Here is a 27550-nt window from a genome sequence, read left to right as displayed (position 1 = left end):
TTAGAAGTGAGCCAAATGCATGCAATCTGTATATTGGAAAATCCTGGACAACTGCCTGTATAGAAAAGGCTGCACAAAGTGCTACATATAAACAAGAAGGTATAGATTTCTTCAGTGTGTCTTAGGTCACCAAGATCAGGGGTACAGGAAAGTAAATGAATCTCTCAGCTTGCAAAACTTCTGGGAAAATGAGAGGTGCATTGATTTAGATGGACAGGTTATCTGTGAACAGTCATTCAGCTGGGTGTCTCTTTTTGGTCTCAGTTTAAAAATGTGCATAAAATCACACTTAATCTGCCAGACAGTAGCACCATATGTTTCACAGCAGGAGGAGCAAAACCTCTGCAATAACCAGATGTAAATACTCTGCTCCTCTTGAGAATAACCTCACCTTTAGCAGCAAGAGAACAGCTTAGGCCTTGAAGTACATACCTACACACACACATATCTGTGTGCAGACACACAGACAGGTGCTGAAATTCTTTGCTTAACCAGGTGAAGCCAAGATTTAGCTTACCTGCCACTTCTGGAGCATTGTCTTTTCCCCTCCTGAGTGTTTCCTGTATGGAACAAACATTTGATTGAAATGGCCTGCTTCAGAACAATAAAAGAAAGTCAATACTTTAACATCTGTGCTCCCTGTGCCCCCTGTTCTCATCCCACAGAAATGAGAGAACATCAAGACTAGAAGAATGTTGAATTTTCATGATTGACCAAGTAATTAAAAAATCAGACCGTCATCAGTTAGGTTAGTGCAGCACAATACAAATTTCATTACTGTTTTCATCAGGACTGAAGGCTCTGCCTGGTGAACAGGGATGGCCTAGCTTCAGATGGCTGATGAATTTATCACTGTCAGTCACTCTCCCTATGACACACTGACTCTCCCTAAGCTACTTGCCAGTCTTCTCCTGAATGAAGTGCCACTTAAAGTATGATATTTAATAAAGAAAAAAGAAGGAAGTAGGGTGGTGGTGCTAAGGATGGATTCTGTTTGCCTTAAGAAATTGCTGCAAACTGCCATGGCGGTGACATATGGTAAACTGCAAGAATTCAGAAGCTGACTCACAGGCAGGGAAGATGCCCCTGCAGCAGAGGCAGATGGACAGCTGGGGACAGCAACCTCCTCAGCTGTTCCAAGCTAAGCCACACCGCTAATCAGTCTGTGCTCCCGGTCTCATCCCATTGTTGAGCTAGACTGCTAGTGACAGGTACCATTAAGGCTGTCTGTTTCTATTCTGAAGCCTTATTCTCAAAGGCTTATGCTCTTCTGAAGCATTCTGAAAACACTGACTTGAAAACAGAGGTGTCTTGGTCTCCATATCAAAGATGATACTTTTGCACAAAGCACTTTGAATCTAATGTAGTCCTTAAAAAGTGGGTTGCCATTTTTATGATTTTTTTAAAGTAATAGACTAAATATGTTTTTTCCACTTTGTTCTCAAAATGCAACTTTTTCTGAAACTTTAAATAAGAAACAAATCAGCTGAAGGCAGATTCTAAACAGGGTAATTGACTTGAAAATGTGAAAGAGTCAAAGGTTCTGAGCAAACTAAAGTCACATTTCAACTACACTGAACTAAAAGGCGTCTCAGTATCTGAAGGCCATGGACTTGCTCTTGTCAATTCCTAGAGACCAAACTCAGACAAGTGACAGCTTCTGGATTAAAGAAACTTTCAATCTGCCAAAGTAAACAGGATTACTGATATGATACGATATAACTGCAGTAGGAGATGCTTTTCTCTTTGAGCGTAAAACTTTAAACTAATCCTAAGGTGCCAGGTCAGAGACAGGACTACTAACTTCCCGAAGAGTAAGGAAATCAGTTCAGCCATAGATTATAAAACTGCTACAGTAATAACTAGCTGCTATTTTGCACTCTTGTGCTCTGCATTGGATCACACTAGAAATCCACAAAGCTAGGCTTAAAGCAGCCTCAGAGATCTAAATAAAACACCAGAATGGTCTATGATCATTACAGTTTTATTGAATTTGCAGTATTAAATTCTTGTAAACTACCTCTCATGATTATGAATCATTATTTTACTGCCTATTCACTCCTGGACCAGTTAATAGTGTACATAAAGGAAAAACACTATGGTTTACTCAACACTGTATTTTATTGCTTGCTTAGGCACTCTTTTCAGAGAAAAGTGTGTATCTGAGGCAAGGATTTTGCATAGCCTAAGTAATAACCTATACCATGAACAAACATGAAATCCAGGACCAATTCTAGCACATGGTCTACAACTCTCAAGCTTTGTTTAGTTCTCCTGCTAAGCATATGAAACCTAACAATGATAGGCTACATTTATAGAAACCAGGCAACACAAAAAGGTGTAGTTCATTTCTGATATGGGAAAATAGGATCTTCACTCTTTGTCCTAAAAGAATGAATAGATTATATGATGGTCTAATTTACACAATGTAAATCAGAAGAAAGTCCATTGACTAGAGTAGAGTTATGGTGGCTTTCCACTCCCAGTTTGAGCCACATGTGGCTCAAGGATGTAGGAATTCTAAAGTAGAAAATGGGTATCATGAGCACTTACCCTTTACAATTCAGCCCTCTCGCACTGTATGTAGATTTCACAGAGTTTCGCCCCACTGGCCTTTGTAAGGCCTCCAACAGACATTCGGAACTCAGAGAGAGTATCTCAAAGGGACGGAACAGGATCAGGATGCCTGGCATTATTTGAAGTGTAGTTGGATTAGGGTATTTGTCACAGAGGGATCAAGTTAGGTTCTTCCCTTTCCAAAGAGGCAGACTCACTCACTAAAACTACCCAGGTCTATTTTGGATTTATGGCTGAGTTGGAAAGCAGGGGATCATGTAATGTACAAACCTGCTCAATACATCAGTCCTCCAACATTTAAAGTGGGAGCTTTATAAAATACTATACACAGGACTAAACTGGGACAGTCTGTGTGTACGTTATGCAAATACACATATGTTGACTTGTGGGTGCCATGACCCTCTAGTGGAACTCTTGCTTTGCTTGTCACAAGCCCTAACAGCTAATAAGGACTCTACAAGGGTCAAAACAATCCTCTCTGCTGACTTTGGAAGCCACTATATAACTCAAAGAGGTCAATGAGTTCACCACATCATGAAAATATGCATGGCTAAATGTAGTCACTCCCCTGTAAGAGCCATCCTTCTGGGTCTTGGGGGACCAGGCAGGATGCTGCCTCCAAGTCCCCAGAGATCTGGAATTCTGCATTCTCCCTTGTTGACTTGCAGGGGCTCAGAACAAGAATCGCATTACAGGCAGCTCAAGCCTGTTCCTCCCTTCTCCTTGGTAATCAATCAGCATTCCTCCAGCCAACACCTCTCTAGCCAGCACAGCAAAAGCTCAAAGTAGATCAACTGCAGCTATCTAACTGCAGTAAGTGCATTTAAAAATAAATAAATAATCAAAGGCTGGTTTGAAAAAGAAACAGTAGAAGTGCTTTATAAATATAAATAACTAAACTTCAAGAGGGGGTGAAGTTATGTGAAGTCAAGAGAAGTACCTACACATCTATCTAAATCTAAATCTATAAGGTATTTGTAGGGCACTAGCCATGGCAGAATCTAAGCATGATGTATATTAATGATGATCCACCTTTGGCTACACTATACATAAGTGATTTATTAATCCCTCTTCCATTAACATCAGACTATGATCTCACTCTTGTGATAGCCAGTGCTCTCCATTTGCTAGAGACAGGTGGACCTCAACCCATTTGGAGATTCATTGCAGATGAGATAATCTCAAAGGATAAGATTTTGCCCCCACTGAAATGAATACAAAAATTCCAATAAACTTAATGGGTTCTTAAACTTCACAAAGCTGCTTTCATTTTCTTTTTGTCTTCCATCCTCCAGACTTCTTAAGTCTGCAAAACAGTGCCAAGGCTCTCCTAAAACCACTTTTCCTAAAGAATCTTTGCAATTACCAAGAATATTGTAAGGAAAATCCCCTTCCTGGTAAGCCACAACCTCGGTCCAAGTCCTACTATTAAAAGAGGAAAGAAGATGCCAAAAGGAATGCCAGCTTTCCCTGTGAAACAATCAAGTCTCTCTCAAACTCAGAAAAGTGTTAGGTTAGACTACTTTAGAATAAAGGTACAGCATCCTCCTTGTTTGATTGTACCAGTCTACCTTCTGGGGATTCTTACTCTGTGCTCAAAGAATAGAAATATAATACAAAATTTATGAATAAGTTTAATATTAAAGTAGGGCTCCTTGAAGTAGGATGTCTTGAAAGGGCTAGGGAGGGAGAAAGGAATCTCCCTCATTTACAGAACACTGTTTGCACCTGTTCACAGGCTTCAACCAGACAAAGGAATGACATTTCCACTGCAGAAATGCTGCACCCAGGCACACGTTAGGTCATGAAGAAAAACATCAAGTAAATTCAATTAATTTGTTGAGGTGAGCAGAATACAATCTCCAACCCTGGAATCAGGCAAGCACATCAACATTATCAGATTCTTTATGCCAATAATATCCCGGACCCGTTATCAGCAAGAGAGGGACTTCAATGTTGCATCTCCTGTGAACAATACTTACCACAAAACACACAGCTATTTCTCTTTCATGGTTCTTTTTTTCCAGATACTATTTTGAAATTGTTGCAACCAGTTACTAAAAGCTTGAGCTTGTTAGCCCCAGTCACAGAGACAAATTCCGGTATATTCACATGCTACAAAGGGAAATTGTTGTACCAACTGCAGTTTTGAAGGGCCACAGATAGATGAATATAAGCCATAGCTCACATCCTCTCTGCCGCACTGCTGAATGAGCTTTCCCTCCTGTGTCCATATCTATCTGACCTGGCACATGCTAAAGATGGCATCACAAATGTTGTGAGTTTTAACACACACATAAAAGTATCTCACACTGTGTCACATCCAAATAAAATGAAATAGCCAAATGACTAAAATGGACAGTTAAGGCAACGTTAGAAGCTGACGAACAGCTTCTAACGAGGTCCAGATGCTTTTTCTTTCTGCATAATTTGAAATCTAACATTTGCAGGCACTGCATGCCGTTTAGTTCTTTTCCCTCCAGCTTAAACTTGCATGCTGGAACCAAACATTATGCTAATCATCTCCAAGGACCTAGCATTGCCGTTGCTTAGGAACAAAAGTTTCACAGGCTGTGGCAAGAGAATCGAATAGAAAGACCCTGAAGCTGGGGAAGTCCTTTTCACTGTTTCTCCTCCTCCCCGCACATTCACATACACAAGTTTCTTGAAGGGCTGCTATTTTCCATCAAGGAAGTACGATTCAGAATTTGCGGACTGTGACAAGGAAATTGTCCTGTGCTCCCTGCTCATGGGTTTATTTACAGACCGAAAGACTAATTCATTACTCAAAGACGAGTAGACAGAGGACAACTGCACAGTAACAGACCATGAAGGCTCATCCCACACTACTGAACAAAACCAAGCAGCTTTTGACGTCTATACCTCACCTTCTAAGTCTTCCTAGCTGCTAGCCGGTAAGATCTTACACACGGGGGCAGTCTGGCAGAACTGTTAAGATGAAACAATATTTTCATTTATTTTTGGTGGGTCTTGGTTTTATAAGTGACCTTGCACTTTGTGATAGCACAGTGGCTCTGAAGTGATGTAGAAAAGCAAGAAAATTAAGGAAGAAAACCTCTCTCTGCCTGTTTGCTCATGGCAGGATTTAGTCTAAACCTGCCTGTTCACATGAGACTGCATTTAAGATAGTGAATTAATCTCTCTTCCACAACAGATTGTATCCAACAACAAAGAAATGGTAACAGGCTTGTAAGCAGGAAAATAAAAACCTACCCTAGCTGGAACTGCTTGGCTTCATGCAAAAATTATTCACTGTACAAATGCTGTTTTTAAGCTTTATATGAAAGTATTTCTATAGAGCTATTCCATGGGTGAATTAGAACATGTCACCTCACTGCTTTCCTGCCACCAGAGAGGTGCAGGGCATGCGTAGCTCCACTGGGCTTGGCAGGACTGCTCTGCAATACGCAGACTTCCAGGAGGAAAGACAGAGGAAACTTTTCTCACAGACTAGTTCAAGATGGGGTCAAGATGGTTCTGTGCAGCCTTGGGTGCGGTGAAGCAACGTATGGAATGAAAAGAACAGGCAGAACCACAGAGGACAAGGTCCTGAAACACCCAGACAGTGTCATAGGCAGAAGGCCTGTTCTGCTCCTACCAGCCCAATGCTGAGAAAGGAAGAAGAAAGGGTCAGGTGGAAGAGACTGCATCAGCAGGGTCGAAATCTGTATTCTTCTAGGATCAGATCTCCTTCTTAAGACAGGCTTAAGCTACAAGGAGTCATGACTGGGCCCTGTGCAAGTGCTTAAGTGCAGATAAGGAGTAATCTCCAATCCTTCCTTGCCTCAGAGAGACGCTGACAGCCCTAGTCCTGATGCTCAAGGTCTGTTCCCTCCCTGCAGCTCCCAGCAACACAGAGCACCAGAGACAGCGTGATGCCCTTAACACATTTTCTATCAATTCCTGTATCAGGTCAGCCTCAAAGCTCTGGGCCTGTGAAACACTCTTAAAGCTCTGGGGCTAGCCCTGGGCTTTCAAAAGCCCAATCCAGACAAAAGATTTTACCAAGTGTGGATAAAAAGGGAAAGAGTTTTCTAGTTAAGATACTCTTTAGCAAGACCTTATACACACAGAAAAGCAGCACCCCCACCCCTGGGCAAAGGATTGCTAGCAACTCAGAGGGTGAACCTGGCAGTGTGGTGAGGGTTTCAAGAAAATGAGTAAAGAGAGTTCCCTCTTGTCATCATCGTTTCTCAGGTAGTAGTGCAACACATGTAACTCTCCCTCTGCTATCCCAGGAGATGCACTGTGAGCATGAGGTCAAACAGCAAGGAGGGCTCCTGCAATTCCTGAATTTTTAATATCAGTGGCTACAGAACTGGAGCCCTCTTACGCAGAGCTAAAGAAAATGAGACAGGGCTAAGTAAGTTCCATTATCTCCAGCTACAGCCCTGTGAAACACTGATAATTAGTTTACAAGCATGTGGAGAGAAGAGAGCTATTCATTCCCTTCCAGTTGTCTGGTGCTTGGTATTTCTGCAGACCTCTAGTGCAAACCCCTATCTTTGGGATTGCAAATCACCTTTTTGTAAGTTTGAAACATGGCTGCAACTTTTAACACAAAGGAAATAGCACTTGGAAAGGATGAGCACTCCCTAGGGACTCATGTTTTCCTGATCAGTGCATCTTAGAGGTCCACAGTAGGATTTTAAAAAAATTGACTAAAGGAGGCGGTTAAAAATCTCTTTGAAGTCTGGGCATTATCCAGTGCAACACGCAAAGAGATCTGTCTTCAGGAAAATTAAAGTGATCTGTTTGTTTGGTCTGAAAGTCCAGGTTCAAACTTTGTAACAAGTTGGCAAGTGTTATTGACAGAGAAGTACTCAAACCCGAAAGGTTGAACGGTGCTGTTCCTGACAAGCCTCCAGCACTCAACCTTGTACACCAGGCTCCCTCTAGTGCTCCCAGGCACACACAGCACAGAGGGACACCAGCACTGGGAACCAGCATTAACAGACAGCTGCAGAACAGGCTGATTTTTTGGCAATCTGGTATTTTTAAGGAAGGAAACTGTTTTGCATCAGCGTTCCCCCCTTGGATTTTAAATGAAAAGTAATAGAAAAAAAATTACTAGGAACTGAAAAAAAATATTTTCTTTCTGAGAGTTTTACAGACGTTTCAAAAATAATTTTAAAAGAAATTATCATTTTTAATTCAGAAAAAAATTTTCCTTGAGGCTCCCTTTCATTTTTTTAAAGGCATACTTGGCTGAAAATCTTCACTGATCAAAACGTGCTGAATGTTTTGGGCAACTCATCCATCACAAAATTCAGAGATAAAGTTGGACCCAAAAGTCACCAGGTTCACACCAATTACAGGAAGCAGAAAGTCTCTTTCCATTCTGCCCAAGTGTAAGGAAGCTGCCCTGCAGATCTTTTTCTGAAGCATGGTAGTGACGCTCGGTGTACTGGTAACAGATTCAGGGTGTCCTGTACCAGCAGTAGGGCTCTGGCATTTCCCATGCAGTTGAACTTTATCTTCACAGAATTGCCAACAAGAATATTGCATCAAATCCTTAAAATGAGTGAATTGCGATTTAAAAAAAAACTGTCGTTTTGATCTCCAGAATTTCCTACCCACTCCTGGGCAAATTATTTAAGCTAACTTCAACAAAGGTGGAGAAAGGGCTTAATTTTCCACTGTAGAGTACTTTGCTTCAGTTACCAGTCTACACTATGGAAAGAATAGCATTGATATTGTCCCTGGGGCACTGTCAGGTTAAATACAACAAAGAGTGAGAGGCCTTCAGATATAATGGTAATATGGCCCTGTAAGTACTGGTGAGAGACAGAAATGTGGGAGTGACAGGCACAGAAAGATTTAACTGTGTTTAAATATTTTTATATAAAATAACAAAGATCCAATTTTGGAACATACCCTCAGGGCAAGACTGACCCCACTGTGATGCTTCCAGTATTTTTTGAAGTATCTGCCTCATTATGGAGCTCTTGGAAGGGTGGGTGGTAACTGGCGGAGATCCTCCTTGCTTTTGCATTATTTTTGGCTATGGCATGTAATTGAAAAGGAGCTGAAATGCCTTAGTTGTAGCCTGAGCTTCCCCTTCATGTATTTGCACATGATTAATGAGTAGCCAAAAAGCCTGGAGGGTTTGTAATGAAGCCTTTCTAATAGGGAAATGTATTGTAGACAAATCCATATTTTGTCCCAAACAATCATTCATCAAAGCTGCAATTTGACTCTTCACAATTAAATGCCAGAGCACCCGGACCATCCTGAGATTAGCCAGCTGTAACTCATGCTCCTCTCTGCACTCTGGTTGAGAGGACGTTGTCATCCATTTCCAGGGAATCAGTCTATTTCCTTTGTCACTAGCCATAATTAGCAGCTGTATTTGATGACCTTCGATTAGAGCGATAGTTCACCAAACCTGAGACTACAGTGGACTACTACTCATACAGGCCTCAATTCAACAAAGCACATAATACACACTGAGCATCAGTATGAGTCAAAAGTCTGACCAGAGCACCTACATGCATTTTTTGAGGGTGGGACACCTCTGCAGTGGGAGCCCATCTGTCCTGCAGCACAAATGGAAAGACAAGTTCAGAGTATCCAGAGTCTGTCCTTGAAAGCACAGGAGGCACTTAGCAAGGCCTGGTTTAACCTGTCATTAGGCAGCACTGACACAGACCCCCTGTTGCACTCTGCACTGCAGGTGATCTATGAACTGCAAGCAGTCCTGGCAAATCTGGGAGCCCACTATGTTCCTGAGGTCCTGGTTAAAACAAGACTCTTAATCATTCGCTTTAAATATTTAATCTTTCAATAGTGTCCACAGCCCAAATCTCAGGTCCATTAAACAGGATGTTTAACCAACCTTTCAACAGATGCCAGGCCTGTAAAGAAGGCAACCTGTTGGTCTGGCAGAATATGTGCAATTTTGGATAGCTTCTTTTAGTGCAGTCCCTAAGGACTGGATTGAGACCCACAATACATTTTTCTTATGTCCCCAAACAGCTGATAGGTAATTACACATTTCACTCAGTTTCATTACATGCTGAGCTCAAATCAGTATCTAAGGATGAAAGACAGAAAATTTCTCCCACTTGTAATTTCACCCTGTAATGCAATATAGGTGTTACAATGCAATAAAGTAATATTGTAAATTATTAGAATTGCATCTACTCAAAATACTTTCAGGAAGAACTTTCAGAGTTGCAGCTTCAGGGTTGAAAAGTCCTGACCTTAAAAAAAAAAGAAGACTTCTGAACAGTCCAGCAGTCACATGTTAATTTGTAACTATGTGATTCTTTTGTTTTTATTTAGGGAGTAACAGCCACTGCTTTCAAAGGCTTTACTGGAGTTTCCACCTTTATCTACAGAGTCTGGTGTGTCTGTCTGCCTCTCAGTGGAGAGATGGCCAAGGGGAAAGCAAAAGGTCAAAAAGGTAAAAAGATCACCTTGAAAATTGCCAAAAATTCCATCCGGATATCTTTTGATGGAGGGCGCCGTCTTGACTTAAGCAAGATGGGTATCACCACCTTCCCCAACTGCATTCTGAAACTGGCTGATGTGGATGAACTTGATCTGAGCAGAAACATGTTAAAAAAGATTCCAAGCAGCATTGAGAAGTTCCAGAAACTGCGCTGGCTGGACCTGCATAGTAATCAGCTTGAGGAGCTGCCCAAGGCAATAGGTACACTTCAGAACCTCTTCTACCTGAATATATGTAACAACAAGCTGACCACCAAAAATCTGCCAGAAGAGTTGAACCTTCTCAGGAACCTGCGTATTCTTAACCTTGGCTTGAACTGTCTTGACAGTATTCCCAGCAGTCTTGGGGCCCTGAAGGAACTTAATGAGATAGGTCTCTTTGACAATGCCTTGACCACCATCCCAAACAGTGTGAAAAAGCTCCCCAAACTCAAGAAACTGAATGCAAAAAGAAACCCTCTCCCAGATACAACAGAACAAGAAGAGCATGCTGACTCTGTTAAACGCACAGAAATGCTTTACTTAGTACAAGATAAAGACCTGTGCTCTTCCTGCCTGAAGATGTGTCAGGATGAGAGGGACAAGCTGAACAAGCTAAAGAATGTGACACCTAGCCCCTCAAAGAAGCCAAGTTTCCCTTTACTCCTTACACCCAATTCCACTGCAAAGGATAATCAGGAAGAATGGAGATTAAGAGGCAAACATCCCTGAAATATACCAAGGCACTCCACAGACCATGTCCCATGAAGTCCAGTTCAAGCTAATAAAAAGCTGACTTCCTTCCTCCTCCCTTTTTCTGCAGTTCTCTTCCTTTAAAGATCTACTCAGTTTTAGAAGCAGCAGACCTGTGTGGTCTCTAAAACGGAATCTAAAACAACTAAAACAGATGTATACTTGGGAAAGGAAGGACTATTTCCATCTGGACCTGTTCCTACAACATGTTCTCCACGTTTGGGTTTGTTTGGGGTTTTTTTGGTCTTTCATGTGTGCACGTGTCCAGCAAAGGAATCTTCAAAAAGATAGTTTTTTCTAGTAACTCCACTCCCACCACTGAGCTCCAAACATTAGTTCTGTTCATTTTCATAGGGTGAGACACAGTTAAACTAGTCTCAGTAAATACCATTTGGAGGAAAAGGAACAGACCTGGGAACCTTCTGCTGCTGGTGGCTGCCACCAACCCCTCAGAGAATCTCAGATAGGCACTGTCAGTGTAGGAACCATGAGCCTGTTCCAATTCAGCAGAGGCAGACAACACAAATATCATGCTCAGGAGTAACTAAGCAGTGCAAACACAATGCTTAGAGCTAAACAACCAGTCATCCTGTTTGCCATCAAGTGGCCAGACTTTGCATAAGGAAGTTCTCTGGGATTTTGAGTGCTATACCTGGGCGCTGTGATCTCTAACTTGAACAACACAATCAGCCACCACCACCTATATTCATTGTGTTTTGTCTGCTCTGAGTCTCCCTCCAAGGAAGGCACAGAATAGAGAAGGGGTAGGGAAAAGATTGCTCTTTTTAAGGGTTCTGGGCATATCACTCAAGCAGTGAAAAGAAAAGAGTCACCCTCTTCCATGATCCAGGAGTCAGCTGGTGAACTGATTAAATCAGGTGTGGTGTCCCCACAGCAATTCTAGCTTTCTGTTCACATATGCGCATGTACATGTGCACCTGAGCACACACATTCACTCGCTCAAATCACATCCCTAGGGCAGAGAGTGCTGGCAGCCTGCAAACAGCAATATACAGGTACAACCAACAAGCAGATTATAAAAGCAGTCAAGCATGACACAAGAAGAGATGCTGGCTGTGGCCGTAGTAACATATGGGGACGGCAAACATTTAAGTACATTTAAATGAAGAATAAAGTGCCAGGGGCAAAGTACTCAGTTGTCCAGTAACAGCCCATTATAATTTCTTAAATGGCTATAGTAGAGCCTGGGAGTCAGAACTCCTGGGTATTATTCCTATGGGTTAGGTGGAAAAACTGATATGGGGTTTCACAGAAATGCTACTACGTCAATGTCATAGGATACATCAAACTAGTAATTTCTTCTCTCCATGCTTCAGCTGTGCAATTATTAATAGTGTGTCTGGGCAAAGAGCTCAGTCTGGACTTCCTCCCTGTCTCAGGTAGGGCAGGAAAAGCTGGGATGCTGTGGAAGATGGCCATTACCCCCTAGATGGGGAAGGAGCCCCTTGTGCTGCTCTTGAATTTTTCCAACTCAGAAGTGGCTCTAGAATTTAAATGAGAGAAAAGTAAAATCATCAAGTCCTCAGTCCTTTGGTTCCCAGACTGGAGCTTGGTAAAGGGAATCATGCCCACTGGGGTCATTTTCTCTAACCTTCCACTTAAGCACAACTTTTCTGGGATCATTACTTAGGCAGTAGCACTATCTCGTGTTTATTTTAATTCAGCTCATGGTCTAACATGGCCCAGCCAAAGCTATGCCAAAGGCCCCTTACATGCTGAGAGTGAGTAAGGTGCACAGGGTCCTCTCTCAGCCAATAGAGTAAAACTGAAGGCAGAGCCTTATGGGATTCAGGACAGGCTACTTTAGACCTAGACATTCGCCTTGCTTCAATCTCTGAGACCAAACATGAGTCAAGTTTTTCTCATGATAATCACATGCCCAGCTAAAGCCCAAAGTTCCTGCAGCGACAGTGCATCTTATCGCAAGACATTCCCACCTGTTGAGCGCCCAGCAAGCACTGGGAAAGGAAACCCTGGGGTCAGTTATTGGTTACTCCACGCAGAACATGCATCATGCTCCATAGAGTCAACCATCACCTCTGGCATAGGTTAGGCTCTAGCCAGAGCTGGCTGCATACTGCACTGATACTTTTTGCAAGCTGATGGCTGGTACTCAGGGGTGAAAATGTTCATTTACAAGATAGGTAATGATCTACAACAGGTAGAGTAAAAATTAAGAAAAGTAGTACAGCTGACACAGGCCACAATAACTCCTAGGGGTAATCTGCTCCTCAGGTCTCAGCAATATTCCAGCCTCCAGGTAATCATTTCAGAGGACACCAATTAGGCATTCAGGCTTGTGTTCCTCAGATATCTAAATTGAGGAGAGTTGCAGGTGTGCAAGTAACTCAAGGTCAGTGTGGAGCATGCTCTCAATCATCTCCCACTAGAAGAAAACTTTTTTCCCTGCAGTGGTAAATCTGACACAGTTACTATAGCATGCCAAAACATCCATGTGTACATCTATCGTTGTCTGCCCTAACCACACAATAAAGAGGACATTATGCAGAAGCATTATGGATTAGTTCTAACCTCACCTCACTGACTGTCTCTTTCCCACACTAACCGTCTGTGTAGAGTTTATCAATAAAGTCATATTAAGGAGGTAATAATTATTAATCAACTACGCACAGTCAGCTACTCAACATGTTCTTCATGTCTTCACACTGTGGATGTTGTACACTAGAATGCTTTTCAGAGTTCTGGGGACACCTTTGAATCTTTAAAACAGGGGGCACAAATACATAAGTTTCTAGATGCTTTTTTAAGGTGCAACTTATTCACACAATTGCACTTATCTATAGTTATCCAATGTTTCCTATGTTTTACCTTATATTCAAAGACTCTTCTGTTATCCCCTTCGACTTCAAAGCAGGTTGGAAAGAGCAAAATCTATAGGAGATATGAAAGGTCACGTTATAATTATTTAAATGGTTATCTGTATACTTTACATATGTATATAACCTATATCATGTTCTGACAGCAACTTTTTTCCTTAAGGATGCCACAGCATTTCACTGAGACTCTAACCTAGGACAAAGCTGCAAGACAACACAGCAAAAGCATACATTTAATATTAAGGAGTTGTCTATGGGTTGGATAAAAGCAGTTTCTTTCCCAAACAGGACCTTGAATTGATATATAGGGCTATGGACTTATGATCAGGTGGTTTAAGGTGCTATTAGTTAAAGCCAAAGAATGAGAACCTGCTCAGACATTTACCTAGGAAAAACAGCAGAAAGGAATACCAACCCATGCCTCAGCCATTCCTGTTTACTTTCACTGGGGGTTTATGATGTCAGACATACTAAACTCTTGAAATATGTAGTTTTGGTGACCTTCAGCTGAGGGGCAATACAGGCAGCTGAGGATCAAAACCTTATATTGAACTGCCTCCACAAGATCCCCCAAGAGATATTTGTCAGAGCTGAGACACAGCAAAGATAAGGGCTAAACAAAGCAGCAGGCTCTGGGGCAGAACCCGGTGATTTTAAGTAGCCACCCTATGCAGCCAGTTTAGAAAGAACAAACAGATAAATCTGCATTGACTTTTTAAGCAATACCCCATTAGCAACTGTTCAGAGATTTCAGGAGCAGAAGGAACTGCTATGATTGTTTAGAAATTAACAGTACCAATCCTCAGTCCAGGCTGCAGAATTTGCCACAGGAACTACTACGTATTGAAGTATTTTTTCTGCATAAAGGATAGTGAAATTAAACCTGATATAACAGCCAGAACTGCAGTAGGAAAAAAAAAATGCAAGAAAACAAAGTGCTAATTAATCACCTCATAGTCTTACGTTCAAGTTCCATCAAACGAGACAAGCACTTAAGGAGAAATCTTTTTTTAAACAAAAATTCCATTGTTAAAAGTTAACTCTACACCAAAGATAAAGTCAGAGTCAGAGAGACAAAAAAGTTTTATTCCTTAAGAATCTAATGACACTTCCTGTGTTGGAAGAAGGCAGGAAGAAACCTTCTTTCACGCAGTACTGTGAGGTGAGATGGAGGTGGCTGTCATCTCAGTGAGAGGAAGCAGCACAGCTACAAATGCAATTTCCTGGGATGCAGGGACATACAACACACCACTGGGTGCTAGAACGCATGCACTAGCTCCCTTGATAAATCAATATATAATGCTCCGAAGAATTCACAGGTCAGCAAAAGGAAAATTTCATAGCTTTGCTTAAGTGTAACCCAGTAAAGACCAAGGGCCTGCAATTGAAGAAAAAGCCCCTGGGGCAGCACAAGACAGACATCTGAAACCAGGATAAATAGGGGCAATAGACCAGGAGTGTCACCTGTGTGTTCACATGTTATTATGAAGTAGTGATTACCTCTTAAATATCTTATTTCTGTCGCTGTCATGGAAGACAAGAAATCTGGAGTAACCATTTTTGAAGCATATTTCCAAGGCAATCTCCTGGAAAGATAAACCATTTACAGTGTGAAGAGCTGCAGAGCAAAGCCTAGTGCTGCAAAGAGTCCATCATGGCCTGTCCAATTCTTCAGGGCTTTAAAAAAAACAGGCCTTGACATTGTATCAAGTGTGAAGAACTATAGCAAAATATGCCTAATATTCCCAATTTCTCCAACTGTAGGAATGGTCCTGCTGGGTTGACTAGGAGTTCAAATGCTTCTCTGAAGCAAACCCAAACCCCAGATATCCGTTCCGTCACCCACCTCCTTCTGCTGCTTCTGAAGCATTTTTATCTTGAAATCTCAGTGTGATTAACAAGACATTAGTAGTATTCACTTCTGATCAGGTGAGAAAGATAACATGAAGAGGGGATGCTAAATAAGAGTTTCTTTTGGAAAGCAACCGTACTGCTTTCTAAATGAATAGTGAGCTCAACAGAAATGCCAAAATAATTTCTCCTGACAAGAAGCAGCAGAGGAGGAAGGGGAGTTTATGACACTTCTCACTGAAGCTTTAAACAATCAAAGTTGAAAACTTCACCCCCTTTTTTCTGCAAGGTCTCCACACAATTAATGTGTTAGACATTTGCATATAATCCTATTATTTACTCACTGAGTGGCTCTTTTTTCCCCAAAGTCAGTCAAGTAAAACTACAAATGACGTAGTGTCTGGGGACCCCAGAGATGAATTTCGATCCAAACATGGCGGGTGCAATACAAACCTAGAAAAACATCTCAATGGCAACTGCCCCATACATGATTCACAAATAAAGTATAATCAGAAAGGTAATATGAGAGCAGTTATGACAATAAACAGCTTGCAGTGTTTGCTCTGAAGCTCAGCTTCCCAAACCAAGTCTGCTCAAGCGTCATCATTACAGAATTGGGCCATGTGGTTTCACAGTGCTTTGCTCTGAGCTGGGCTATGTGCACGAACAGGAGATAGCTTTCTGAGGCACAGTAGCTGCCCAAACAGCTGATCCACCTGTCCTGCAGGGAAAGTGCAAGGAATCAGTTTTCTTCTTTTTTGGCAATATTTTTTTCAAAGCAGTTTATGACATGGAGTCCTAGTGCAAGAACTTGAGAGCCTGATACAGATACCTGAGTTTTCAGTTTGTTAATTGAAACAAATCAAATCAAAACAAAAACACCAAACTGCCCCCTCAACCAAGAAACCACAAAACCCCCTCAAACCAACAAGCCCCGCCTTTGCCCCAAGCCCACTCAAACAAAGACTGTTTTTACTCATCTCCATTTTTCACTTTGGGTCACACAAAACATTTCCATTTCACATGTTTAAAAAAATCCATGCATACACAGACGTTTGAATATATGAGAAGGCAGCAAGATTCCACTGGCAACTTTGATGCTATTCACAAAACAGGAGAGGTGACAGTTCTGTTGTTCAGGTTGCTCACCAGTGATATAAGAAAATAAGCTTCATACAGTTACTCAGAACAAGACTTAATGTTCCTATACATGCTTGGAAAGTGACCTAACCACTGAGATATCCTATATCTTGAAGCAAGTCTCACCTAATAAAATTGTCCATTTTGCATACATAATTAAATATAAAATAAAACAGGCCTGAGTCATGAGTGCCATACTACATGACATAAGACAATAATCAGCCCCATTTTCTCCAACCTTTGAATTTTCTGAATGTTTTCTTAATTCTCTTTTGAATCTCAACCTTCCAAAAATGGATTCAAAATAACAGTTAACCAGTTGTAGCTGCTTCAAAATGCCATATTTTTGTCAGACAAAATCTGTGAATTACTCTTTAGACTGTACCAAAACCCTCTAGAGCAAGCACAGGCCCTGGTGCTGCAAGGAGCTCTAGCTACAACTCTTCTGTGATTCTCATCACAGGCCCATCTAAACCAGACAAAACTAAAAGGGTACCACGCCACTGGTGATGAGTAGCTTCTGGGTAGCACAGCTAAAGGCACAGAGGATTCAAATCCTCTGCTCTGACTTATGATTCATTTATTGACTCACATGCACAACTTGGAAGTTATTGCAAGAGGCCCAGGGTAAGAATGTTACACATACCCATAATCCACTGGTGTCCAAAACTACTGAAGTCTGTGGGAGCTGAGTATTCCTGAAAGTCAGACACTTACTGGGAGCTTCCATCAAAACACAGGATATTGACTTCAAGTCTTATTTTCAAAAACATTGAGATAAACTGTGAAGAACATTGTTAGCCTAACAACTAATAAGCCAACCACTCCAGTGAGGGTGCTTAAACACCCTGGTGAATATAGGAAGGAGTTTGTATTCCAAAGGCTAATGAAGCAATGATGGGAGCAAAGGCATTTTGGGACTCAAGTAAATCTCAGCAGTCTTAGTAAAAATTGTGGAAGTAGTTTTCAGTCACATGTCATCACTGCTGTTGCAGCTTTTTCTCAAATGACTGAGCATGTTAGCTCCTACCTGCAGAAGAAAGCGCATCAGGTGAATCTCTTTTATATCATGATACGAATAACGGGAACACATCTGGTCTCCCACAGCATGATCTTTATGACATAAGTTGAAAATAAATGTATCACTGATGCTGGAAGAGAAAAATATAAAGGAAGAAAAATTAACTTGAAACAAAAAAGATCAGGAGAGCCATCACGAACATCCAAGCCCTCCCCAAAGAAGAATAAAAATACTATGAGATAGCAAGATCAACTGGGGCATACATGAATTGAAAACAAAGCTAAATAGTGAAGGCAGATTTTGTACTAGTTCCCAAAATAAATTAAAGAGCCTGTGGAGGCTAAGGGTAGGTTTGGAATTATTTTAGTGCATGCAAACAGGCAGACAGCAAAGTTTTGCACACACTAAAGTGTGAGAAGCAGCAAGGGAAGGAGCTGGGTGGGAGAACCTGAAAGCCTGGGGCAAGGGCAAGCATCATATGGACACACAGCTATTATAAACAGCAATTAATTGGAACTAATAATTAAGCAATTAATTCGTTATTACTTTAGTCATGTACATGCACTGCAATTGTTATCTACAGCCTAGTCCATAGCAAATCCCTTAGAAAAACAACCTAAGCTTTTATTGGACCCAGTCCAATCGATCCTTAAGTCACCTGATCAGATTGACTGATATTGGACTTAGTAAGAATCGGATGCAGAGCAGACAGTCAGGGAGTAAAACCACTGAGTTACTCACTGTCCCACTGGGCTTTGCACATGAGCACACAGTATGCGCAAAGAGCTAAGTCTAACAGGCTCATTTTCAATATTGATCAGTCTCAATAAATCATGAGTCAAAGATGATAGCAGTGTGCCAAATATTAATTATGATTCTGTCTTGGAGAAAGAAACAAAAAGTTTACAAGACAATGAAGCTCAAGGCTCTTGTAATGACTGTTCCATATGAATAAAAGATGGGAGCCAATCAGAAAGAAACATTAACAACACTTTAAAAGAATTGAAAAACAGCAATGTGTTAGACTGCCCACCATCTCCATCTGTTGGAGCTGGGAGTTCTTGTTGCACCTCCAAAGCCTGTGAATAAGCACCTGTGTTAGTTATGTTAAACAATTCCATGAATAGATAGAAAGAATGGGAAACTTCTTGCTGTGCTAATATCCTTCTTGAAATTCCCTCAAAGTCTGTGAAAGTTCTAGGTATTCATGTGTCAATACTGAAGTTAACCAAGCAGATCTTTGGGAGGAAAGAATGACTCACCTGGACAAGCAGTGACGTGTACAGTAGACTTCTTCTAGAGGAGATAACACAAAGCACTCACAAATGTAAAAGTGCTCCTTGCCGAAAAGCAGCACTCCTTCCAATGCCGCATGCCCCTGCACAACTGCCACAGAGCACTTGAATGTGACCTAGTATGGAAGCAAGCATAATGAAGCCAGGAGTGGGTAACACAGGAGACAGGGACAGCAGGAAGCAAGACCCAATGATTCAGAACGACATATATTTGTACCAAAACAGCTGCCATCTTGATCAGCAGGTCTATAGGGATGCAGCCACAAAATCACCATATGACTGATAGTGCCCGCCTCTGTGGTACTAGTAGTGGGAGGGTCTTACGCTCTTTTCCCCCAGTAAATCTGTTACTTCCTCATCTATCTGTGGCTATGTTTAGCAACATCACTACAGAAAATGAAGAGCTTGCAAATGTTACAGGAGTTATCACTGCAAAACTTTGTTAGACAGCAGTACTTACTACACAGGCAGGGGGTTGAAGCCCTGAGGAAGGAATTGACTTACACAGCATCAAATCAGAAAAACAGTGGCATGTAATAAATATATGTATATTTAGAATACAGTGAAAGGCAAATACTTTTATTTAGATCCCAGTGAAATACATACTTGAAAATATCCTACAAAGGGATCCCAGGGAGCAAGGAGGGAGGAAAGGATCTAATATTCTAGGTATCTATCTCACCATGGTCAGCTGGATCAGCATACAAAGGATTGAAATCTCAGTAACATAAAACTTGCACTGGCACTTTTACATCCTATATTATACAGAAGGCTAATCAAAATATATGAATCTATGATTCTAGTTGTCTTAAAGATTTAGTTAAACATTCTGGAATAGTTTAAAAAACCTCCCTTGGCATCCTAAGACTCACTTTCTTTTTCTTTCTCCTGAGCAAATTAACTTGGCCCTTAAAATAGAGGAATTTCTAACCCACAGTTTAGAAGCATTGGGAATTTTTCAACAAAGTAGTTCTTCAGTCATATATGTCAGTTCATAGAAAATTTTCTTGGGAATTGACCAGATTTGATAAAGAAGAAAAAGCCTTTTTTCTGGAACAGTTTCAATGTCTGAGCGATGGTATAGAAAGGAAACGGACCAATATAGAGACCAGAAAAGCCCAACAATCTGGAAAATTGTGTGGGCTGCAGGAAACTTAAAGTTCTGATTTTAAATCAAGCAGTAATTCTTTGTAAAGAATTTCCCTAATGTTTAGAGGCATGAAGTTCCTAATTTTTCTTGTCTGTCGATTCGCTCTTCTATATATACTCAGCTCCAAAAGAGCAGTCCACTGGTTAGTGCAGTCAACTGGGAGGATCAAGGTCAACCCACTGCTGTGCCCAGTTTGGACCAGAACTTTGAACCAGTATATCCTACATTCCCAGGGAAGGAGGTAGGACCTAAGCATCAGCCTATAAGCCCAGTCTCAGATGAAGCACCCTCTATTTGCAAAGATCCCTTCAAATTTTCATACTACAACAAACACCAATGCTTCCAAAATTTTAAAGCACTAACACTACCTTACATACTAAGAAAACTGCTCACTATTGAGCTCCCCCTGCAAAACAAGACAATCCTGAACTACCTACAAGCCAGAAATTCGTGTAAAATTTTGTAAGCTGAGTCCGTCTGAAGCTCCAAGGACCAGAGGGCTGCATACAGAGGGATTAGATCTGAGAGGCAATTACATAACAAAGTTTGCTGGTTCAGAAATCTAGTGCAATGTTCTTGAGAGAACTGATTGAGAAGTATGAGATGTATGACAAAGTCTGTTTTTTCTTTTAAAATCTCAATGATCTTACCTCTACCAAACTTCATAAGAACAAGGGTCCTGTATTATATTTTATGCATGCAAAAATGAACCAGAAATAGCATCGGTTCTACTGGATCATGTAAAGTCTACACAGTCGTATGTCTAGTAGGTATGGTTCTCCTTTGCTTTTTTGCCTTTGTTCTTACCACACAATTTCTGGAATCAAATCTACAACCTTCCTTGCCTCTATCTCAAAATACACATAGGCTAACTCAGGTCAGCTGAAACAGACCCACACTGCTACACAAGCTTTCAGTCTTGGATGCCAGCATAACATAAATAATAAATTCATAAATAATTGAAATAAAATCTTTTTTCTACATTTAATTTTTTTTTTTTTTTTTTTTTTTTTTACTGAAAAGCAATTATTTTACCAGCAAAATAGGGGGTTTCATTTTAAAGTCACATAGTAGGCACAGAATGTTTTTTAAACCCAGACTGAAAACAAAAAAAAAAACAACCCTGAAAGATTTCTGTGGGTAATTTTTCATTAAAATCCCTTCAATCTCTTTTTCTTTCCCCTCTAAATTATTTCTAAGAGGAAGCTAGCGTTTTTCCATCACCTCTCCTGCCGATCCCACAGGAATGCCTGTCTCTGTGGGGATATGCCAACCACAGAACTCTCTGAACTAGACTGCCTGTGTATATCTGTACCATTACATGGTTAGAGGCATGTATGCTTGCACTGAGAATACTGGGGAATTCTGCTCACATTAGCAAACCACAGGGTTTCCTGAAGTAATTAAATAGCACAAAGATCACTTCTTCCCAAAAGGAAGGTAACTGAATATTGAAACATCAGGCAGTTGTGTAAAATAGCTAAATGGACACAAAGTTGAAATCCAGACTTCTAAGAAATCCACCTCAGCAAACCCTGCCCATGTGCCAGAGATCATGTGTGTGGTTTTGGGAGGCACATGGATTGTGAAGGGGGCCTGGTCACAATCACTAATATGGTCTGGCACAAATAATCACTTTGTTACTCCACCTAAGGCAGGACCGGCACGTTAGCAGGCCTTGAGAGGGGAGAGACCGTGTACCTCTCTTTCTCAAACCCTAAACTCTAAGCCCCAGTACATTCTGTCTTCTGTACTACCCAACCAGTAACAGTCACCAGTGCCAAATCCATTTCTTCAATTTGATGTCATATCCCCCAACAGAATTAAACACATTTGCACTGTTAGGAATACTAGAGCCCTTGGGCTGAGTCAGCTGTTCCAATTGGGAAAGCAGGGCTCATTTTATTCCGGGTGGGTAATAAAGATCTGACAAAGAGGTGTACTACAGAACCCCCACCAGGACAGTCTTGTACCTACGGTCTTGCATTGAAACACAAAGCAGCCTGAAATTATCATAGATTAAATAAAACCTTTCCTTTTCTGTCAAAATAGAACAGAATCCAGTTCACCAGCCACTAGAATCATTAATCAATGAAGCAAACATGACATAAAATAATTGAATAATTACCTTCTAAGGTATTGCCCAAAGCCCTGCATCTCTTGATTGCTCTGTTCATTCAGATGTACAAGGAAATTAAAGCTAAAGGTGTGGTTTTTTTCTTTTTCTTGTTTTTCAGAAGAGCTCTTTGTAAATGTTCTAGTTGCATTAAGCAAATAGCCAAAAAAGCATATCTGCTCTTGAGTTCAAGAGCCAGATTTCCAAAGGAATTACATGCCTGAAGATGCAAAGAGTCTACACAGTTTTTCAAAAACACTGGAAGAGGTTAGCCATCTATTCCTGCAGACTCTAGCAGCATTAGCATGGTCCCTCCAGGGAAAAATACAATGCAAGGAAATTGAAGTCACAAAACCATGTTACTGGAACACACTTACCCATGCCACACAATCTCCTGAGCACAGCATGTTTACAGAATAAGGACAAAAGAATGGCTACTCCAAGTCAGTTCAGTGGTTCATCTAAACAACTATCCTGCATCTTAATAATAGAAGCTTATGGAAAGAGCATAAGAAACGTGCTAGGTATGGAGTGATTCTTGATCTTCATATACCTTCTCAGCAGCCAGTGGCTTAGGGACTTCCTGAAGCCCCTTCCTCCTCATTGTCACATCTCATGTTTCCCTGTAAACACTCACAGCTGTCTCTGATCACTTGCTCAGCAAAAGCTACAAAAACTTTACACAATACACATAAAAGCAACACATTCAGGTAGCACTGTGTCAGGAATCACAGAGATGAAACCTGTAGTCACACACTATTTCTGCCCTTTCTGTTGTGTATTGAGGAATCCCAGGGTGCATCAGCTACAAATGACATGTCAGTAAACTAGGGCCAATGTTATTTAAGGCCACAGAGTTTAAAATTACTGGGAGTGCATGAAATCAAATACACTGCCTTCACAATTTTTGCTAGGGAAACATACGTGTTATCATGGTGAGTGAGAGCAACACAGGTCCACCTCTCTGTGCCACTCACAAGACATTTCTCCTGCAATGATTGTTAGTTTGTTTGTTGTTGAAGTCTCATCTTACTTTGAAGCCATCACACATGTGTCTCATTAATCACAACTTAAGAATACATGACAGGTTGCTTCATTCTTTCCAGCTGCTCAATGACCAAAGGAAACTAAATCTGCTTGACCTAGTCTTTAGTGGTAGGGGCTCTAGGCTCAAGTTTGTTCACATCTGAACTGTTAAAAATATTGGATCAAATTTCTTCTGCTCAGACTTGAGTGAAACCATTGCAATCACTAGAAAGAAAGCCTTGTTGTCACAACTTTGCCTTAGAAGACCGAGGACACATTCCTTTTTTGCAGCTAGCCTCCACTCACCCTCCCTCCCTTACTCCACTGGAACAAAACCCCTTGTGGAAGGTGTTTCTTCTGCATGCACTTCTCAGGTTTTAACAACTTCTCAAATGCTGCAAGGAAAAAATATCAGATATTTGGGAGAAAGCAATGGTGGCAGGAGGCTCTTGTCTTGTACGTGGTTGTGGGCACTGGGACTGCTCTTTGTCCCTGCTTTCTGTGATGAAAGCTGCCATCTGTCCTGGCCCATCACCAGCCTGAGAAGCTGGCATCCCTTAGCTGGTGATAGCATCTGGAAGACAGTTCTAATAGGATTGTGCTTATACCTCTTGCACACCCAGACATCTCTGTCTCACTCCAGGCTCCTCTCAAAAAGAAAAAGCTGCCAAAAACTAATATAAGCCCTTAAATTTCCCCTTAGGTCAGTTCACTCAAGTTCATGCCCTTCCAACTGCTCCCATGAGTCTCTCAGGATTAACCACAGCAAAGTCTGCCTGCTCCTTTCCCTGCTGCACCATTCTATGGAAAGCAACTGTTAGGGGATCAGCTGCGCTTGCTTGAGGTGTCAGTCAGGGCCCTGGAGTTTGTCAGGAGCTCTGCAGAGATCCAGGGAGAAGCTACAGCCTTGCAATTGAAAGACTTTTTTCATCAAGGCAAACACTAAAAAACCCCCACCCCAGAACCAGATATGAAGAGAGAATACTAGAAGGTATCCATGGAGCACAAAGTAGTATGGTAAAGGAGCATGTCCAGAAGAGCAGAGATCCAGCTAAAGATGCTCTGGGTTTTTTGTGACACTTACAGCATGAGTCAGACCCTGTCCTTTGCACCTAGTAGCAAAGTTGTTCACTGAGCTGGGGTAGGGGTGGAGGAACATGGGCTGGGGAAGGGGCTTGTGCCAAGGACCTGGTTTCCCAGCCTTCTGCTTTGACCACAACAGCTAGTCCCTTGTTCCCACTGTACATCTGCACATGTAAAGTTCTCTACTGTTGCAGCCTTGCACTGGCATGAAGTGTAACAGTGCTCCCATGAAAACAGCGTGCCTTGATGTTTTGCATTTTGCTCTCTACAGCTTCTTGAGGAAGGGAAGTGGAGAGGGAGGTGCTGATCTCTTCTCCCTGGTATCCAGTGATAGGACGCATGGGAATGGTTTAGAGCTGTGCCAGGGGAGGCTTAGACTGGACATGAGGAAGTATTTCTTTGCCGAGAGGGTGGTCAAACGCTGGAACAGGCTTCCTAGAGAGATGGTTGCTGCACTAAGCCTGTCAGTGTTTAAGAGGCATTTGGACAGTGTCCTTAATAACATGCTTTTAACTTTTGGTCAGCCCTGAAGTGGTCAGGTAGTTGGACTTAATGATCACTGTAGGTCCCTTCCAACTGAAATTATTCTATTCTATTCATAGCTGTGAGGTATGTGCAATGCCCCTAAAAACATTGGGTCCACAAGTGGATGCAGAGCTGCCGCACCATTCTGCAGGTCCTAGATGCTGACCTTTATAGCTGTTTCCTCTTTCAGTTGAGCCTGTTCTTTAATCAGCTCTTTTCTCCCAACCATGGATCCCACTCCCTCTGATTTATGCTAGTCCCTTCTGCTATTGTTCTTGGCATCTCCTGTGCTCTCTCCAGCCCCTCCTTCAAGGAAAGGCATTGTGCCCAGATTTCTGCTAGGCCATGCCCTCTTGTTAACTTCAGATTCTTTACCCCAGCTGCTTGGATTTCTTACCATCTTGAATGACTTGCTGGCAAACAGAGGTTTACTTTTCCCCAAAAGTCACAATTTCTACACCAAAACCATTCCCCAAGCCTTCCAACATTTTCTTCATCTATTACATGCTAACTGCACATTAACAACCTGGTAGGACTACTTTAGGCTTGTAAAGATCAGGGGAGCAATCTTGCAGTTGGGACTCAGGTTGCAGATAAGGAATGCAATCTCCCTGTCTCTGCTGGTAAAACCAGAGTTATTTAAAGGGTTGGCTCTGGCTTTTGGTAGGCAAGTTGATAGATCAGTTCAGGACAAGTTCCTATTTGCATTTCTCTTGCAAAATTCTGCAGCAGCACATGTTGTGTAACATCACCCACATCACATATAACCTGTCCTTCCATGCCTGTAATGTGTACAGTCTCAGTATACTAAAGATACATGCAAAATATAATCTTCACTGTGCACATTATAATCTTAACAGAGCCTCAGCAAAATGTATAACCAAACAGCCAGAGTATGACAGTTCAGTAACTTCTATGAGGACAAGCCTGACAGCAGCACCTGTAAATCTGCACCTGCAGACTGATATATTCGTCTAGTGAATTACACACATCAACTTGTGTGCAGGAAAAAACAAACACCTTGTGCTGCTTTGGGCATATACACATAGATACTTCTTTACACTACTGTAACTACAGCACCAGTTCCAAACATTCAGCAATAAGGTGACTCAACTCCCAACTTTGACTTCAAAGTCACATTTGTCCCAAGCACACCAAGAGCAGTCCTTTTGCCCAGCTTTCACAAGTGGTCCCTGCTGGGGCCATCTGTAAGGGAGGATGTGAAGCAACAAAATACCTCAGCTACCAGCCCACCATTCTGCTTTAGTCTGCAAACAACTACCCTGACCCTCCATCCCTTGTGCCCAGACTCTGAGTGTGTGGGTGAGCCACAAACATCTACAACTCCTCTGAACACCCACTTCTTTATGTACCTCCACAGAGACAAAACACAACAATGGCCCTCTGTATCTTGCATTTCACCAACACTGCATACAAGGTTTTTGGCTTTTCAGTCTGCATCTAGCAGATCACTGAAAGCTGTTGAGGACTAGGGAAAACTGGTGCAGAATATAGAAAGAAACAGGGAAAGAACAGCAAGGAGCTTCATATAACTAGAAATGACACTACATCTAGAGTAGGGTGACTGTAGAGGAGAGACTAGGACTCTCTGGGCAAGTGAAATAGGATGAGATCAAGAATCCTGAGAATTGGAGGCTGTACTATATAGGTGAGGAGAACGGGGTAGATAGCTCAAACACAGCAGGAATTCAGGGGCAGCTAAGAGGGTCACAACAGCTGAGGCTAAACTTCAAATAATCAGGAAAGAAAATGTGCTCACCACAACACGCTCTCCCTCCCAAAGGAAGGGCTGGGACACACGGTGGAGGAGATTTGTGTTTCCTTTGCAACCTCCTCCCTCTACAGGACAGGTCCATATCCAGGATCAAACATACTCCTACTATCCCCTCCAGCTGCCACTTGGCAGAAGCTATTATAAAGGCCTGAAAGGCTCTAAAGGTGTTTTCTCCAGCAGATGACAGTGTGATACCTGTAATTTTCAGCAATCCTGCCATTGGCCTGCTATTCTTGGGAGGTCTGATAGAGGCCTCCATTTTCAAGCTTTGGGAATGTCACACAAAATTTAAGAAAGCATTATTATGATTGCAAAGTCAAACCCTCAAAAGTCAGCCTGAATTCAGCACCTTTGTGAATGCATTATGTTACCGTGTAACTACAGGATTAAATACTATTCTTTTCATAGAGCCTGCTGAGGATGGACATATTCCAGTAACAAATTAACACTGTGTAAGGAAGATGACTGGAATCTACAGCATTCCTGCTTGCTACAGAACACAGAACATGCAATTATATGTATTACAAGGATCCTGGCTGGAAGAGACAGACTTATGATCAATACAACTAAATACTACTTTAAAGGTATGGATTTGGATGGACATACCTTCCAGTCTATGTACTGGTAAAGCAGAATAGATAGTCTTACGGTAAAATCAGCAAGTGATTATGTCATTAAGGGCTGTAATTGCACAGATGTGGCATTAATTTCTTGTTTTCTGGCATTTCCTAAATTCAGAGTGTTTGACTTTGAAATCTGGGAAATGCATTCCTCTGTGGGTAGTTTTTTGCATAAAAAAAGTGACAAAAAAGGACATATCTAAAGGCTGGACTTTGCATGGTCTGGGTGCTGTTCAAACACACAGAGCATGACTGCTCCCTCATACAATTAGTCTCCCCTCCCTC

The 27550-nt window shown here is 41.6% G+C and overlaps 2 protein-coding genes across 4 annotated transcripts in view; one reads left to right on the top strand and one right to left on the bottom strand.

Annotated features, from left to right (window-relative positions):
• Positions 1–13418, top strand: part of LOC104322770 (V-set and transmembrane domain-containing protein 4) — a 95073-nt gene extending 81655 nt beyond the window's left edge. For 2 of the 3 annotated variants that reach the window (XM_069796555.1, XM_069796556.1), the window contains one exon: positions 9886–13418. In XM_069796555.1, the coding sequence (XP_069652656.1) occupies positions 9886–10764 (879 nt within the window). In that variant the 3' untranslated portion in view covers positions 10765–13418. Of the gene's footprint in view, positions 1–4982; positions 5493–9885 lie in introns of those variants that run through there. The other variant, XM_069796558.1, reaches the window with a different exon arrangement.
• The window catches only part of WDFY4 (WDFY family member 4), a 149186-nt gene that overhangs the window by 35144 nt on the left and 86492 nt on the right, over positions 1–27550 (bottom strand). Inside the window, exons 44-48 of the mRNA XM_069796554.1 lie at positions 18918–19066; positions 17665–17785; positions 15144–15229; positions 13636–13698; positions 518–560 (exon numbers count right to left, since the gene is read on the bottom strand). Of these exons, the coding sequence (XP_069652655.1) occupies positions 518–560; positions 13636–13698; positions 15144–15229; positions 17665–17785; positions 18918–19066 (462 nt within the window). The remainder of the gene's footprint in view (positions 1–517; positions 561–13635; positions 13699–15143; positions 15230–17664; positions 17786–18917; positions 19067–27550) is intronic.

The sequence above is a fragment of the Haliaeetus albicilla genome, chromosome 11 (assembly GCF_947461875.1).
Source record: "Haliaeetus albicilla chromosome 11, bHalAlb1.1, whole genome shotgun sequence".
Classification (NCBI taxonomy): Eukaryota; Metazoa; Chordata; class Aves; order Accipitriformes; family Accipitridae; genus Haliaeetus; species Haliaeetus albicilla.
Note: the sequence above shows the minus strand (reverse complement) of the source record. Positions and strands in the feature narration are given on the sequence as shown.